The 19,013-nt window shown below is 35.1% G+C and overlaps 1 protein-coding gene across 1 annotated transcript in view; it reads left to right on the forward strand.

The window, feature by feature from the left end:
- LOC149800001 (protein strawberry notch homolog 1-like) overlaps positions 1-19,013 on the forward strand; it is a 146,082-nt gene that overhangs the window by 9,857 nt on the left and 117,212 nt on the right. The window contains exons 3-12 of the mRNA XM_089959534.1: positions 441-531; positions 1,307-1,414; positions 4,510-4,596; positions 5,575-5,666; positions 6,720-6,788; positions 8,542-8,624; positions 10,372-10,490; positions 15,185-15,237; positions 15,632-15,695; positions 18,319-18,409. Coding sequence (XP_089815660.1) covers positions 441-531; positions 1,307-1,414; positions 4,510-4,596; positions 5,575-5,666; positions 6,720-6,788; positions 8,542-8,624; positions 10,372-10,490; positions 15,185-15,237; positions 15,632-15,695; positions 18,319-18,409 — 857 coding nt within the window. The remainder of the gene's footprint in view (positions 1-440; positions 532-1,306; positions 1,415-4,509; positions 4,597-5,574; positions 5,667-6,719; positions 6,789-8,541; positions 8,625-10,371; positions 10,491-15,184; positions 15,238-15,631; positions 15,696-18,318; positions 18,410-19,013) is intronic.

The following is a 19,013-nucleotide window of genomic DNA, read 5'->3' on the forward strand; positions in this document are numbered from 1 at the left end:
CTGAGTTTTGCTTTAATCCTGACTTAAATCAGATTTTTGTTGATATTGACTGTTTTCTTTTATCATCTCCTATCCGGTTTTTAATAAACTGTCTGTTCGGTCCCATTCTGCAATGACCCTTGTAATGTATTCATTCCATGTATTAGTTATCCCTCGACTGTTGTAAAGAAAATTCTGCTTGGTCAAAAGTTTAAAAGAATCTTTGTGTAATGGAATGGCAATGAAAAGAAGAAGCGTGCTTGCAGCAAAACAAAATGCAGGGACATGATCATCTGTTTGCATACATATATTATCGGATTTATAATATATTGTTGGAGGAGAGAGTTGAATGTAAACGTTTAGAATCACAGTGTTGTTTATTTGTTTAGTCGTGACTTACTAGGGTTGCAGTGACATCATCATAGGTTAGACGATAAATTTACATATTTTGTTTCTTTCAGTGTGGAGGTTTTTTCCAGTTACAAGCATAATGAGATTTTGCCTGGCTGTCTGCCTCATCCAGGGGACATTGTGGAGGCTGGACCTCTCGCAGTAGGTTTCGTTATCCTAATAATCATAATGGAATCTAATTATTAGTTGTTGAATATGTACTCTGTGGGAGAAAAACATAGGGGGACATTGCCAGGCTGCAGTACATTAATTGATAGAAGGTAATATTTTTTAAAAAAGAAAAAAAGAGTATCACTTGATTGTTCAGTGAGTGCAAACATTTTACATTGGTTATGTAAACAATGTACTCAGATTTTGTGTGCTTACAATAATATCCATGTAAAGTGTTTGTATCTACCTACCTACCTCTCCCTCCCTACCTACCTACCCACCAACCCACCCACCCACCTACCTACCTACCTACGTACCTACAAAATAACATGGCTTTTAAAGTGATGTTATAGAGCAATTTGATAATACCTGGATATATTAAATTGTGATTGACCCATGGCGTATGAATAGAATCATGGTATCAGTAGTAGATGATTGCTTTGGTAATCTCTAGACCATTCATGTATATGTTAGAAAGCAGTGAGGCTTTGGCAGCTAGAGTGGCATTGATATCATTGCTGATAAGATTGTGTGTAAATGTTTTCTCTGAAAGTTTTAAAATAAGACTTTATTCTATATTGCTGTTCTCGTCATTTGTCTTCCGCATTGACTGTTGAAGGGGCACAGTGTTACTCTTTTCCATACCTATGTCCAATAATTTATCCATACAGATATATGATAAGTTTTGCATGCAGAGCCCTGGCAGGGTCATGTTTTCCAAGACATTTTTATTTTTTATATATATATATATGCACATTTCTTCCAGTCTTTAACATTGCCAGATGCGACCTATCCACTTGCAGACTCTCTGCCTAAAGAGATGATTACAGAAGGGAAGCTGAGCAGCCTTCAGCTTGAGGGCATATTGTATGCAGTAAGTATGCAGCATGAGGGCATATTGTATGCAGTAAGTAAACATTTGAATACTGCAGTTATTTCCTATCAGAATAAAAAAAAATTACAATCTTAAAGTTAAACATGTCTTAGGGACATTAAAGGATTATAACTTTTTCTCATGCTCTCTTTACTTTGAATAAATATTTCATTTGTTTTAAACTTTAGATTCAATAATTTTTTTAATTATTATCTTTATGGACAGACAGATTTAGTACATGGACCATGATTACCATGAGTATATGGACCATGATTACCATGAGTATATGGACCATGATTACCATGAGTACATGGACCATGATTACCATGAGTACATGGACCATGAGTACATGGACCATGATTACCATGAGTACATGGACCATGATTACCATGAGTACATGGACCATGTTAGCCAGATGCGGGTGTTATTCCTAGCATGGGCAATATCATAATAAAATTAAGATCTCATGGTTATAAAGCAGAAAAGCTTATGAGTACATGGACCATGTTAGCCAGATATGGGTGTCATTCCTAGCATGGGCAATATCATAAAAAAATTAAGATTTCATGGTTATAAAGCAGAAAAGCTTATGAGAAGGCCTTTTCTCACCCATACAAAATAGCAATCAACTGAATTTGCTAAGCTAACTTTTCTTATCTTGATCATGGTTTCCACGCGATAGGAATTACTGCTGTGCTTGATCAAGTTGTTATAAAACAACAATAGATAAATAATGAAAAGAACTTCACTCATAAAGCAACTTATGGTCTCTCCAACTTTGATAACACAACATACAAAACAGTTTGAGAAAGAATCATGTACCCAAACGAAGTTGAGCTATTTGATAAGGATCAGGCACACCGGCAGGATTTGCATGGACCATGAAAGTTTGTGTAATTTCAAGTGTCCATTTCATGTTCTTGAAAGTTCATGGAAATTACTTTATGTTGAAGGTTTGTGAAAGTTGGCAAGTTTGGAGGAAATGGGAGTTCATTTTTTCTTTGTGATATTTTCACTGAATTTTTTGTTTGTTTAAAATGTCAGAGTTTGTCTGTAAATATGACAGCACCTACCGTTTGTTAAAGGCTCAGTAAGTGTAGAAAGGGAAGTATCTTGAGAACCAGGTGTTTGTAGGATTGTGTGTTTGTAGGATTGTGTGTTTGCATGTTTAATTTATCTTTCACAGCCAGCAGTGTCACTTTCAAACTTTCAATCATATTGACACGGGTTTTTTAGGCTTATGGTATTTAGTTGTACCTAAATTAGAATGGTACCAATCTGGCCTCCAGTATGGCTACCATTTTTACAATCTTGAGGATCTTGTTATAGCTTTTCATCATGATGATTTCATCAAAAGACTTCCAGACTGCTCCAGTGGTCTAGTGGTTAGAGTGTCCGCCTCGGATGCGGGAGGTCATGGGTTCGATTCCCGGCCGAGTCATACCAGAGACTTAAAAAATGGTACTAACAGCTGCCTTGCTTGGCGCTCAGCGTTAAGAGGTTAGTGTTAGGACTGGTTGGCCTGGTGTCAGGATAATGTGACTGGGTGGGACATCATGCTACATGTCTGCGGCATGATGCCCCAGTGCTAGACATCACTATAAACTGCCACGTTGCAGACATCGTAGCTATATGACTGAAAAATTGTTAAAGCTACGTTAAAAATCAAAATCACATCACATCAAAAGACTTCCTGTGATATCTAACTTCCATTATGACTGTCATGGAAGTCATCTTGAAAATTGTGTTGTTGCTACTTCTTTGGATGGAAAGTCATATCAACATTAGGTTTTGATTAGAAGACATCTTATGGTGTCAAGTTAGTTCTGCATGATGCTGATCTGACCTACACTATGGACACTATATAACCATCTTGAAAAATGAAAACCTTGTTGCTACTTTGCAGTTTTCACCAAAAGACTGGTTATGTTGTCTAGTTGGTGCCAATCTTATATTGAATATGGCCTCCATAGCAGCTATCTTGAAAATATTGATATTACTACTCCACTACAATAGAAAGTTATATCAACATGGAGTTTCACCAGAAGGCTTTTTGGTTTCTGGTTGGTCTGGTATGAAAACAATGGTAATCTGAAATCCATTATAATGACCATGGTGGCCATCTTGTTTTGCTACTCATTCTCAATGGATGAGCATAACGTAATAAGGGTTTTCAATGAAAAACTTCTTAATATCTAATTTGGTCACTAGCAAAATGGCGCCAGTATACATTCATCATGGCTGCCGTGACATCAGTCTTCAAAATCTTTTTATTGCTACTCCTCCAGAATGGATGGTCAGAAGGCTTTTGATGATGTCCAGTTGGACCTAAATGAAAATGGAGCTGGTCTTATATCCAATACTGATGCAATGACAGCCATCTTGACAATTGTATTATCATGCAAAAATGTCAAAGATGGCTTCAGTATTCAGCCATTAAATATAAGAAAAAGTCTTATATAGGAGTCCTGTACATTCTTTTTAGTCCTGGGAGTATCAGTCCCATTGAGCAGCTCTTGTTGCCAGTTTATTTAAGTATTAGATAATTTGACTTCATTGTGTAATCTGTGGATTTTCTGGTTGAAGATAAGGTAATCAAGATTTTTTCAAATTCAGACAAAACAGAAATTACCAAACAAGTCCTTTAAAGCATTAAGAAGAGTTAGTAATAAACAATTCTACCCATCCAGTTCATTTTCATCTAAATCAAGTATTGCAAGGGTGGAAAAATTATTGTCTGACAGTCCAGTACTTGTTAAATATTTTGGATGGGCAACATTTATTATCACTCGTCCAGAGTTTTATATGGAATATGAAGGGAAACTGAGTTTCATTCACATTATGAAACATCTTGACCCACACGAGTGGATCATTTTAGTATATTTTTTGTTGTTTTGGACCATTTTCTGCATGCTTAAGAATGATTTGCATTTGCAATTCTGTTGAGCTTTCCCCAGAACATTTTCAGTCCATCCTGAAAACTGTTATTTGATTATGGTATATTTTAGGTAATCAGGATGGTTTAAGTGGGCAAATGTTCCAAAATTTGCCAAAATGATGACATTTTTTATACCCTCATAAATTGTTTCTTGTAGTGTCAGCGACATCAAATGATTCTTCCCAGTAGACAGAGAGCTGGGTTCTTTATAGGGGATGCAGCTGGTGTGGGCAAAGGAAGACAGGTTATCTCACTACTGTTGTCTCACGTGCTGATAGTAAAGCATTTACTGCACTCCTACCAGTTCTTGTAATGGTTCTCAAAATATCTCTAAACTCTTTGTTCTCTTAGCCTTTAGTTTGTATGATGTAATTTTGAAAAACATCGGGACAACATTGACTTGTTAATGCATTTATTCAAATGGTGAATCTAAATTGCAGTGAATCCATCTTGTTTCCTTTGCTTTGCTGTATGCTGTGTGTGTGTGTGTGGGGGGGGCATACAAAAGCATAGCTTCATATAATCCTATGATATTGTTCTAAGCATAAAGATAGAATATGTCCTTTCATTTTTGTATAACCATTGCCTTTAATATATTTGAACTTTCGTATAGCCACATTTTGAAAGTGTTTTTTTCATTGACATCACCTGGCTTTTGGACCACTGATGTCATGGACAGGTTGTGAGAGTTGATTAGTTACATGAATAGTAATGCAAATATTGAGTACAAGGCCAGATTTCATCAACACTGTAGTTTTGTCCCATCTGTCAGTGGATTAAATACATAATGGTTATTATACTCACAATGTTTGAGAAAATTAATATTGATTTGATGAAGATATGGCTTAAGATTCTGTGGTTGGGATAAAAAACTGTAGGGTTGATTTTAAGGTAAGGGCAGTTTCATTTAAATATACACGGTACCCAGGGAAGGCAATTTGTTAAAAATATATGCCAGGGTACTTTGATTTCATATTCATATTAAAATGGTAAGAAAATTCTAAATTGCATCTATGCACAAGTACCCACTTTAAAAGTGTCTTCCCTGAGTCCCATGTATGTTTTAATGGAACAGCCCTAAGAGAATGATTTTGATGGCAGCAAACATCTTGCTTAAACATCAGTTACATAACTTTTATATTGTTAAATGGATAGATTAATTTATTAATCTGTTTTTCAAATCATCATACCAGCCCAAGGTAGCTTTTAATTTTAATTTCAGATAGCTGGAATTATCTTTGATAATTTTGCCAGAGGCAGGACAAGGCACATCTGGTTCACTATTTCTTCTGATTTGATTGTGGATGCTAGAAGGTAAATGTATATAATTTAGAATATGGTATTGAAGTTTTCTTATCCATTATATTGTGGGTTTTGTTAATATTTATTTGTTTGTTGTTTCCTTTCATTATTTTTTTCTTCTTCTGCTGAAGTGGACATACAAGAGATCTTGTGCCATTCTCCCATATGTTTTAGTTACTGACACAGAAAATATAAAGTTGTGTTTTGGTCCATTTTATACTACAACCTTTTCCATTCTGTGAAAAAATTTAGTACATGTATGCAGTACCACTGGACCAAATGTCGTGGGCATCATACAACATCTTTCTTAATACAAATTAACTTTTATCATGCCTGCAAAAGAAATACCAGGCCATATGGTATTTCTCGAGGTTTTTCAGCAAAATTGAATACCTACATATGCACAAACTTTGATAAACCAAATCATGAATATAAGAATCCATGAAATGGTACTGCATTCTAACATTCACTATGACATACCAGGACCTTGGGCCCTGGGTGGCCTAGTGGCCTAAAGTGCTTTCCTTTAGTGATTACTGCCTTTTCATCTCTGTCTGCATGGACTTTGAGTCTCGGTCTCTGCCATAATGGGTATGTGAGAAATTTTGCGTGTTGCATCCTGTGGGATGGTGGTTTTTACTGGATTTTCTCAGGTTTTTCCTGCACCTGTTGTAACTGTGGCCATGTATAACCATTCATCCAGTGAGAAATTGCCTGAAACCCAAAACGGTGACAAAATACCAGGACCAAACTTTTTGGATAGCAAAAATCAATGCCTGGTTCAAATGGGTGAATATTCTTGTGTGACAAAGTTTAAAGATTAAAATCAGAAAATTAAGGACAAAAATCTATTTCCAGGATGCAATTACTAGTCATTTAAATATTATTTATTTCAAAGTTCTCGTAGTATAAACTGTTACTTACCAAATCACACAGCTTACATAATGCCTGAATATAATGAAGACCCCAAAAATCAAAATATTAAACTAGTCTTTTATTCCTAAATTGCATTGGCCCATGTTTCTAGACTTGCTTGCTGATGCTAATGCCATGATCTGATTTCAGGGACCTTTCTGATATAGGATGTTTCCTACGTGTAATAGATGGCTGCCAGGAACTGGACAGAGAAACAAGGTCAGTAACATCCCTTACTACTGTAGCTAGAATTTCTTATGTAGAGGGGAACTATATTAGATTTTTGAGCATCAATTAAACATTGAATCTGGTAGATAGGACATAATTCTAAGCGAATGTAAACTTATCACCATGCTTTAGCAGCGGCTATAATCTTGCTGAGTCGTTCTGTTGTTACTCTGTCTCGTAAACAGCTGGGTGGAAATTCATAACAGTTTTGCACATTAGTTGCCATATGGTAACCAACTACAAGAGGACGTATAAATTTTTTATCCCTCCTCTTTGGTCCATGCAAGATGGTCCAAAGTCATACCTAACCGAAACATTGCCACTAAAGTAATTTAATTGGCTTGCCATCATAAATCAAATATGTTTTATAAATATTCCAATCCCAAACCATTCCTTTGTATACAAATGTACTGAACCCCACCCCCAGACAGTGATCCAGGGGTCATATTGCAAGATTCGTAATATATATGATCTTCCTATATACAAATGTCACCTGTGTACAGAGTTCACCTGTGTACAATGGCCAGTTTGGTCTTTTCACATGTATGGCCACTACTGACATACTGACATTTGACTGTTGTACATACAAGGGATTTTAGCTTACCACATGGATAATGGTCTGACTTGTGTGTGGGGAGGGGACAGTTTGGGAAGTATGTATTAAAAAGTATGAAGATTTGGTTTGGGTGGGGTTGTTGAAGGAGCTTAGTGTGAAGTTGGTATGTTTATATGTAGGGAGGTATATATTATGGTTTAACGGTGTAGTGTGCAGATAATCTCTGTATAAATAATTGTAACATTGAAAATATCAGAATCATAAAGATGCATAAACTGTTATGCCAAAATATTTTTGGGTCAAACTTAGGATGTTTTAACTTGTGCAACAAATATGGCTTATTTTAAATTTAGCTAAATTTGTGAACAAGCTTTTAATTTAAGAATATCTTATTTTGTTGATCTTCTGTAAGTTTATAAAATATGTCCATACTTGAAGCTCCTGTAAAATAAAAATAAAATAAAATTTTCTTTTGTTTTTTATGTTTTGATTTCAAGATTTTAAAATGCTAAATTTTAGCATCTTGATTTATTGTTTACGTTGTCAAGGGTATTTAATATAAATTCATTTTCTGGTGAGTGAGCAGTTTTTCATATAAGTTGGAGATAATTATCCTCAGTAGGTTTTTATTTTAAGACAAGGAAACCTCCATTAAAGGATACTGATCTTTGCATTAAACATCAGTCACTCATATTATCCATCTAGTGTCATACTCATAGCTTTGGGCTTGTGCCCTTTTTTTGTATACTTTGCATTTTGTTTCTTAACAAATCATACAGTTTGCCAGCTATGTTTTTGGTGCTTGGTTTGTACTAAACAACAGAGGTCTATTAACTTTAAGTATTTATCCACATATTTTACTTTTTGATTAGGTTTTCATTTCAGAAGATAAAATACTGTAACAAAAACTTGAGTCATCTATATTTGACTATGGATGGTCATAATTGAAGGCTTGAGTGCTTGATTTTTCTGTCCAAGCTGCCATTATTTTGATAAGTCATCACATTCACAATGCTCGGCTTCAGTATAAACCTTTTCTAAAATCACACTGCTGAGCACCAGTATAATACCTGCAGCTTTAAACATTTGAATAATCATCACATGACACTTCTCACCTCCAGTAAAATGCCTTCTGTGCATTGGGGACATGCATGTTTTACAATCAGAAATCAAATGGTCTATTTTCAGAGTCCTTGGTCTGCCAGCTGATTTCAGGGAAGGTGTTGTCTTCAGTACCTATGCAACTTTGGTTTCTTCTATTCAAAAGGGAGGTAAGAAAGCTGTATACATTCTGTATACTACATACTTACAATGTCTTAGTTGGTGCTTGAGTTTTCAAAGTATTTTTTTCCAACATTTCAGCATATCTTACATTTGTAATGGCAACAATCACAGGGTCTGACAGATCGTGTTTTTTTAGCCCATGGGTTACCATAATGTTGGGGCTTAACGACTGATTATCATGCCAAAGCGCTACCAGACTGTTGGGGCTGGACTACTGTGATATCATGCCAAAGAGCTACCAGAATGTTGGGGCTGTGTCTGTTTGGTTAGACGTTGAGCACCCAGATGAAAACATGGTGTAAAGCAGGGGTCTCAAACATGTGGCCCACGATTTCCCTTGGCTCTAAACGACACCCAGAATTTGTAAAATAATTAAAAATGCGCACCTTTTTTTCAAAGCCACTTAGTATTGATAAAAAGTCATGTGGGCATATAATTCCTTGCCACTTAGCATAACAGAATAGCATAATACTGTTATTTTTGTATTATTTTTACTCCACTTTTGTATCGCTGTATGAAAATGTTCAATGATTCGGCCCTCAAACCAGTGTACTAATTCTCATGCAGCCCTCAAGCCAGTGTACTAGTTCTCATGCGGCCCTCAAGCCATTGTACTAGTTCTCATGCGGCCTTCAAGCCAGTGTACTAGTTTTCATTTCAGAAGATAAAATACTGTAACAAAAACTTGAGTCATCTATATTTGACTATGGATGGTCATAATTGAAGGTTTGAGTGCTTGATTTTTCTGTCCAAACTGCCATTATTCACTGTACTAGTCCTCGTGTGGTCCTCAAGCCAGTGTACTAGTTCTTATGTGGTCCTCAAGCCAGTGTACTAGTCCTCATGTGGTCCTCAAGCCAGTGTACTATTTCTCATGTGGTCCACAAGCCAGTGTACTAGTCCTCATGTGGTCCTCAAGCCAGTGTATTATTTCTCATGTGGTGCTCAAGCCAGTGTACTAGTCCTCATTTGGTCCTCAAGCCAGTGTACTAGTCCTCATGTGGTCCTCAAACCAGTGTATTATTTCTCATGCAGTTTTCAAGCCAGTGTACTAGTCCTCATGTGGTCCTCAAGCCATTGTATTAGTCCTCATGTGGTCCTCAAGCCAGTGTATTATTTCTCATGTGGTCCTCAAGCCAGTGTACTAGTCCTCATGTGGTCCTCAAGCCAGTGTATTATTTCTCATGTAGTCCTCAAGCCAGTGTACTAGTCCTCATGTGGTGCTCAAGCCAGTGTACTAGTCCTCATGTGGTGCTCAAGCCAGTGTACTAGTCCTCATGTGGTCCTCAAGCCAGTGTACTAGTCCTTATATGTTACTCCTAGTGATTTGAGTTTGATACCTCTGATGTAGAGGATTGCTTTCTTGACAGTTGATTGTTTTCTGCTTATCTTCATGGTGGTAATGTTTTAGCCATTCAAGCAGACATCATTTGCTGTTGAACATTTGTAGAAGTTAATCCATGAACTATAATACCTATAATTATGCAGACTTGGACAGAAAGCAAATTCACAAATGTAAGTACCCCCAAAAATGGCTTTTTTTGTTTTACAAAACCACACAAAGAATAAAACAACAATATGTACCAACATAATTTTCTTATCAGTCCACTATGTACTGTAAACTAAAATCTTATTTCTGATTATACCATTATGATTAAACAATTTTTTTTTGGCCATTGTAAATAAATTGACATTTCAAACAATAAGAATAAATCCACTCCATTTTTGTTACAGGAAGTTTATCCAATGCTAGACAGACACGACTGCAGCAGCTAGTGAACTGGTGTGGAGGAGAACACTTTGACGGTTGTTTGATATTTGATGAGTGTCATAAAGCAAAGAACTTTGTTCCAGTAAGTCATTCTAATAGACATATTTTTATAATTATTTCCTTAGCAGTTAAAGTGGGAGTTTATGTAGCCCTTTGTCCATTAATCACTGACCAAATTTGCATTAGACACTCTTGAAGTCTGTTTCACCAACACTCATAAAAATTGTCATGTAGATGAATCTGGATGAAAGTAAATCAGCTAGACCAAACTTAGGTCATCACACATTTTTGTGACTTGTTTTAACTGGGTGAAAGGATTGCTCTGGTGGCCTAGTGATTAGAGGGTCGCAGGTTCAAACTCTGACCGAGTCATACCAAAGACTTAAAAAATTGTACTGAGAGCTGCCTTGCTAGGTATTCAACAGTAACAGGTTAGTAGTAGGACTGGTCAGCCTTGTGTCAGGATAATGTGACTGGGTGGAAAGCTGGAAAATAAGTTACACTGCAAATGTATGTAAACTATTTTACCAAAATCAGCACACCATTAAACAAATTCATAACTTTTCAAACACTAGATATGTAACTTTAATTGGTCTGATTACCAGCTTAAGAGGTATTGTCTTTTGGACTGTTCGTTAGGAAATTAGTAGTGCCAGTCTATGAATTTATAAACATGGATTAATTCCTTCTTATTCCTGTTGTGTGTTTTAATGTATTGTCTTGACATTTTATTTATGACCCAGATTTCAAATTCAAGAACAATTGCAATTGAAACAAGGAATATTAACACAAATTTTTATTCTTTGATTCACCTGGATTTTGTTTTCTCTTTGGAGTAATTCAATACATGGTGAATTCTAATGTACAATGATGCTGCGTGAAAAATCTTATTTTGGTGCCAAAGTATCCAAATTACCTAACCCATGCACTGTGAAAATTTTTGCCTAATAACCATAAGGAAAAATTTCCAAACTTGTACCAGCTGGCTAAGCTAGCAATGTATATGCCACACCAGCAGGGAATCTCAACAAAAAAATTCATACGCTGGAGAGGAACATAGGAAGCTCAGAAAAATGTACAGAGGCAATAGCTTTTAAAGATTTTGGTTTCATTAGGGCTTCAGCCGAGAGTAGCTGGAAGAAAGATAGATGGTATTGAGGTGATAGATAAACAAGAGTGAACTTTGGCCATTCCCCCCCCCCTTTTTGTTTTACTCCCCTTTATTTTCTTAATAAGTGGTAGGCCCCTCCACCCATTAGATAAAATCCAGGCAGCAACTCTGAAGTAAAAGCAGTGGAGTTGCAGCTTGAGAAGAAAGTATAGAAGGTAAAGAGCAATTGTTAACATCAGGGTCCAGTTACAATGACTTATTTTTTTAATATAATTTTCTTTTCATATTTCATTACATTTATTGCTGTATTGTTTCTGAATTTAATTTTTGTATTTATATAGTAAATGAAGCAGAACACTTGATAACATGATTACTGGTAGTCATTAAAAGCTGGAAATTGGTCATTGAAAAGTCATTGAATTTCATTTCTGCTGCTCTGAATGAACCCAGTATTTGTCCTTATCATAATGAGTAGACGGACAATATCACTGAATTTAATTGCTTATATGATTTGTCCCAGAAAATGAAGGTCTGTCCCCAATTTTGATGTTCTATGTCACTGAACCAGTCTAAGATTTAGAATAGGTGCATCTGCTTATGTACTCATTGTAATTTTTTTGCATCTTGTACACCATGTAATGTTTGAATGATGGATGGTGTGTTGACAGTGTCATTAAGGGCTGATGAGAATGCTGGTGTAGTACTTTGCAATGGAGAGCATAATTTCAAATGTGATTGTCCTGAGTGCTGTCTACTGGTACAAGGGCAGTAAACAAAGACATAGCTACATGTTAACTTTGTGTCAATGTGTGAATGTCGTTTGAAGTCGCTTGGAAAGAGTGAAAACCAAAATGAATGAATATTGATAATATGTGTGTGTTTGATATGGATTTTTAACATAGCTTTAAAAAAAATTCAGTCCTATTGCTACAATGTCTGCATTGTGACAATTTATAGTGATGTATAGCACAGGGGCATCATGCCGCAGACATGTAGCATGATGTCCCACCCAGACACATTATCCTGACACCAGGCCAACCAGTCCTAACACTAACCTCCTAATGCTGAGCACCAAGCGAGGCAGTTGTTAGTGCCATTTTTTAAAGTCTTTGGTATGACTCAGCTCGGGATCGAACCCTCGACCTCCCACATCCGAGGCAGATGCTCTAACCACTAGGCCACCGGAGCGGTGAATATTGATAATAGGAATGAATTTGTAATATTTTTTAATTTAAACATAAATGCCTTAATATTAAAATTGAAATTACATACTGTAGTCAGTGAGAACCCATATCTTGCCCCCCATCCATCTTCACCTTTAGCTATTGTCTTAAGCATTACCCCACCATCCATCTTCACCTTTAGCTAGTGTCTAAAGCATTAACCCCCCCATATATCTTCACCTTTAGCTAGTGTCTTAAGCATTCCCCCCCCCATCTTCACCTTTAGCCTGTGTCTTAAGCATTACCCACCCCATCCATGTTCACCTTTAGCTAGTGTCTTAAGCATTAACCCCCCATCCATCCAGCTTCACCTTTATTTAGTGTCTTAAGCATTACATCATCTTCATGTAGATCCAAAACAAAAAAAATATATTTCTTGTCTAGGAATTAAATAATTAGGTCATACATTTATGGTTTGGATACATGATAATCAGCAGTCTTTTTGTAATTTTGATTTTGTAAATTATAGTGCTGAATCATGATCAAATTTGCATGGTTCAGAGACGTTTATATTTTTAGCTGCTTGTTCGTTACACTCAATATCTTAGACAACATTTCATCCACACTCATGAAAATTGGTATGTAAATATCTGCTCAGTAAGTTATTCATACCTAAATTAGGTTGACTTGACTCAATTTTCATGCTTGGGAAACTTCTGTATATTCAGCTATTCATATTTACATCCCCATTGCTTTGGACACTGTTTCATCTGATCTCATGTATATTTTATATCTATCTCATTGACAACCTTCAGCAATTTGTAATAAATTGGTTTATATGTATATGACTGGTTTAGATGTATATGACTGGTTTAGATGTATTTAACTGGTTTAGATGTATTTAACTGGTTTATACGTATATGACTGGTTTAGATGTATATGACTGGTTTAGATGTATTTGACTGGTGTATATGACTCTCTAATACCGGTGCTTCCTTTCAAGAGACTTTCAACCTTGCTATTCTTAGTTTGCCAAGTTGGTGTTTTGATGTTTATCTTGTCTCCTTATAATCACTTCTTCATTCACAACTGGTAGACTTTTTCTTTTTAAAAGTTTATAGTGACATGGTTGAAAGTTCTGTCATATTATGAAAATTCCATCTTCAAAATGTCCCCACAGGTCAATCTTCCAAATCGTGCAAATCAGTTGAGGTTTTGGGGGGAGGGGTTTGTTTTTTTGAGGGGAGGGGTGTAGGGGGTTAAAGTGGCTGGAAAGCATTTAGTAGGGGGAAAAAAAATCATTGATTTGGTTTACTAAATTTTAAACTTAATGATTTAATTTTGAACAAGCAAACAGAAGTTTTCATGCGGTATTCTGAATCCATGCCAACCATTACCCTTTTGGCATAATCATTATGCTGTTTTCACCAAATTATCTTTTACATTTGCCTGTATATGGATTACACTTTTTAGTACATTAAAAAATATTGAATAAAAATAAAACAATAAAAAGTTGTCTTTGTCATTATTAGTATTATCTCTTTGATTTGAGAATAATCTTAAATCACAGCTATGTAAGACTTTTCATTATTTTCTCTTGATAGCAACTATATACAACCCATTTTCAATATAAAAAAGTGGGGTTTCTTCACTTTGAGTTTTGTTTCACAGATTGATTATATTGATAAGCTAATTAAGTAGTGGACCAGTCGATGCATTTAAATAAAATGGTGTCAGATGTTAAGCACTATTTACAAACTTTAAAAGATGAATATGAGAGTAATATAATACAGCAGTTGGATTGAGCACACGAGCACTCATTGCAGATTCAAATTCATGGTCATCCAACAAGGGTTTCACATGTAGACTAATTAAAGTTAGTGCTGAATATAAATAAGTTTTCACTATTTTGCCTTTGTGACAAATATTTTCGCTTCATACAAAGATTTTAAAAAAAAAGGATTTGTTGCATTAGCTTGGTAATTGTTGCTTAGGATGATTTGTCCATGCCTAATTCTCTGACAACAACTACATTTATTTCTTTTTCATCTCTCCAATTCATTATAGCTTCAATTGCTTATTGGCTAAGAGAACAGCACACTCCTTTATCCTGTGTTAAAACTTCAGAGCATAACTGTCTTCTCATGACTGGTCCTATATGGAAGAAAATGCATAATCTATTCATCAGCTTTATATATATATATATATATGCTAACATTCATGCTGAGAACATTCTGGATGCATAATCACTTTAATAAAATAAGGAAGCACATATTTTTCTCAAAATTTATCATAAGAAATTTATAGATCAATGATCAAAGGATGTATGCTCAGATTAGAGATTCAGAATTTTGGATTCTTCAGTTACAGTTTTGACGTTAACGTCTCTCCCCTCTTGATCCCACTGGTCTGCTTTTCAGTAATTTGGTTTTTCACAACATTCACCCATGTAATGAAGTATGCATTCCACATCACAAAAAATCTTTTCATTTTCTTCTCAAGGGCAAGGAGCAAGCAAGCACTAAAGTTGCTGTTGCCGTTACCACAATTCAGAGGTAAATAATTTTCTTTATGACATTTATTCTGCAAATTAACATAAACTTCTGAGGTTGATTCAGCAGTGATTCATACTTAGAAATTAAAATTTGATCTTTTCTTTGTTTCACTGCTGTGGTTTATAATTTTATGGCAAAGTGTAATCTTTGCTGATTAAAGAAATGAGATTAAAAAATTATGTGATTTTCTCATTGTGAAATTTAATTCAACTAATTTGACTTTTGTGAAATTTAATTCAATTAATTTGACCTTTTGTTGTGAAATTTAAGTAAATTAATTTTACTTTTTGTGAAATTTAATTCAAGTAAATTGACTTTTGTGAAATTTTATTCAATTAATTTGACTTTTTTGTGAAATTTAATTCAGTTGATTTACCTTTGTTTTGTTCTACAGAATGCTTCCCAAAGCCAGAGTGTTATACTGTAGTGCTACTGGGGTTACAGATGTCAAGAATATGGTAGGGTTGCATTCTGTTAATAGTGTGATTGATAGTGTAATGGTAAGGAATATCTAAAGGTTACTGTTGAGAGACTGGTTCATCTCTTTCACAGTTAGGTCCAGTGTTTCCCTTTACTCTCATTTGTGCTTCAGAGACCCCCAGAATTTTTAGTTCATCCCCAGTTTTGATATCAAAGTTTGCTTTTTACTCAGTCTGACCCCCATTTTTGACACCAAGGGGAATTTTGACCCCCAATCTTGCACCCCTAGGGGATACACTGTAAGTACATATTCTGTGCAACTCAAATCTCTGGATCATTTGGCTGGTTAGTTCATGGCCTCACACACATCAGTTACTACATTCATTCCTACCTGACTATAACATTTATTCTCACATCTTTGAATGACACACAGATTCACCTCAGAGTAGTCAAAACTCATCTTGCACCTTCCCACCAACCTTTGAGTGGAAGGTAATTTCCCAGATACCAAGAGAAGGGGCACAAAGGCTATATCACCATCAACATACATGCCAACCATTGCGTTTTTGGTATAATCATTATGCTTTTTTCCACAAAATTATGTTTTTACGCTTGCTTTGTATGGATTACTCTCTTTTTTGTTCTTTAAAAAATAAAAATATACAGTAATATAAATTTATTTTTCTAATTTTTATTATCATCTCATTAATTCCACTCATAAATTTGAGAATATTCTTAAAAGATGACTGTTGTGTATGAATAATGTAAGAGTACTTTCCTTAGTTGCTATTTATAGTAACTATGACCTATTTCCAAGAAAGCCAATGAGATTCTTTATAAGTATGCCACACAGATTCATTACATTGTTAAACTTGTTAGTTAGCAGACCAGTCTATACTTTCAAAGAACATGGCACCAGATGTTAAGCTAAACACTTTATGTGTGAGCTATGGATGTTATATGAAGGAAAATGTTAGAGCAGATGTATCGTTTCAAACTTCAAACCATGTCAGATCAGAAAAAAAGCACAAATCAACACCGCTTTACAGACTTTAAGAGAAGGCTGTGAGAGTAATCTAAGACAGCACCTACATGGTCATGTTCATTGTAGAATTCTTGTTCACGGTCATTCACTGAAAGTTACATTTAGAATTCCATATGTATTTCATTTATTTACTTTGTAAGTGATTTCGTTAAACTTAAATGTCAATAAATATCCAGCCATGCTCACATAACCATTTAATAATTCCAGTTGTTTTGAATTGACTGAGTTTTTGTAGTGTGATTAGATATATATATAAAATCACAAAACTTGGGATTGTTTACACCTTGTAAATTTTGGAGACTGCTTTTGGTTCCCAATCGGTTTCCATTTCACCTAAGCTTTATGTATGCCATCTCCATAGATCATAAATATAACATCAACAACATCCCTATCCCCATGACATGATAGAAATGCTCATTAGAAGTTCAAACATTGTAATTGTACAGTCTTTCCTGTCCTCCAGCAGTCTCCTCTTCAGCTAAGCAAAGCATATGGCAGGCTTTACAAGCTACTCTGCATTTAAAAATTACTGCATTTTTGCTTTGATAGTGTTTTACAAGCAGTTATTGAAGGTCATTACCATATAACATATGAGCAGGGGATCTCAGGGCTGTTCCAATAAAACATAGCTGTGACCCAGAGAAGGCACTTTTAATGCAGGGGTGTTCACCCATGGAAGCAATTTAGAATTTTCTGATCATTTTAATATGGACTGTGTGAAATCAAAGTACCCTGGAATATACCTTTAAAAATTGGCCTTCCCAGGGTACCATGTATGTTTAAATAGAACGGCCCTCACTAAGAATGGACACGGTGTTTGTTTTTAAGGATTGAAATGTATTGAAAGCAAGAAAAATGAATGCTGAAACAAGATATTACCAGTCTGCAAGCTTAATGAACTGGTAAAAATAAAAATACAAAATTGTGCCTAGTGACAAAATGGCCTCATGTCACTTATATGACCTACTTCAGCACTCAACCTTAACTGTGTCAGACTCCACCCTTGACCTGCAAAGATGGGGCTTGGTATTCTGGTGTCATGTTAAGGGCTGTTCCATTTAAATATTCAAGGTACCCTGGGAAGGAAGTTTTAAACAAAATATATGCCAGGGTACTTTGATTTCACAGAGTTGATATTAAAATTATAAGAAAATTCTAAATTGCATCGATGGGTGAGTACTTCATATGAAAAGTGCCTTCCCTGGGTCCCCTGTATGTTTTACTGGAACAGCCCTAAGACACTGAGGAGAAAACACAATGTTTTGTTGGTGGAATCTGCTGCAGATTTGATGATAAAAATGGTTTAAGATTGGAGATATAAGGATTAAATGATTATGGTTGGGTATGTATCAAAATGTTTACCTAACCAATCACAAAGTTAACATAAAGTCCTTTTTACTTAATTTATTTTGAGTTGTCATATATATATATATATATATGTATATGTATATATATATATATATATATATATATATATATATATATATATATGTATATGTATATATATATATATATATATATATATATATATATGCAGTAAAACCTTTTGATGCATAGATACATTCAGTATCTACAGTTCCTAGGTGATTGTCCTTTATTGCTTTCTTTGTCTGCAGGCTTTTATGGAGCGATTGGGTCTGTGGGGAGTTGGAGCACCATTCAAGTCCTTTGAACAGTTTCTTGACTCAATGCACCGAAAGGGTCTCGGTGAGAAAAAATATTTTTATTACATTTAGAAATGATTTTTACAGCTCCAAAGCTTGATTGTGTCTTCTTTTACTTAAAAGTCTCCTTAAAAATCTCTACAAGTAGCTTTAAATTTACATTTCCATTCAGTTTATTTCACTTAGCCACTTTTGTTATCGGTAGTTTTTTCATCAGTAGGTTTGTTATGATCTCAATTAATACAGTATTTTAGTAAATTATTACTCCTAACTGTCCTTTCTTTTCATCAGGATTCTCAAGATGTTTATGTATCATTCACACAAGATGATAAAAAGGATCTTGGTTACCTTGATCATACCCAGTTACAAAATTTTTGTGTAATTTGAACCTTGCTGATCTGTCTTTTGCTTTAGCAAAAAGATGTCAGTGGGACTGGTTTTATGAATGGATGAGAATTGAATAGCGTTAGGATTATGTGGTTTATTCGATAGGCAAAATTGTTTAGACTGAATAACAAGAATACTATTCATATGGGGATTTTGTTGAGTTGATCATGAACAAAAATTTCCCAACCTAGTTTGCTCACAGCAAAACTTCATTTTTGTGCAAGTGAAATTTCATATAAATAGTCCAATTTTTACATCAA

The sequence above is a fragment of the Sinohyriopsis cumingii genome, chromosome 5, assembly GCF_028554795.1.
Source record: "Sinohyriopsis cumingii isolate HCF-2022 chromosome 5, ASM2855479v2, whole genome shotgun sequence".
NCBI lineage: Eukaryota > Metazoa > Mollusca > Bivalvia > Unionida > Unionidae > Sinohyriopsis > Sinohyriopsis cumingii.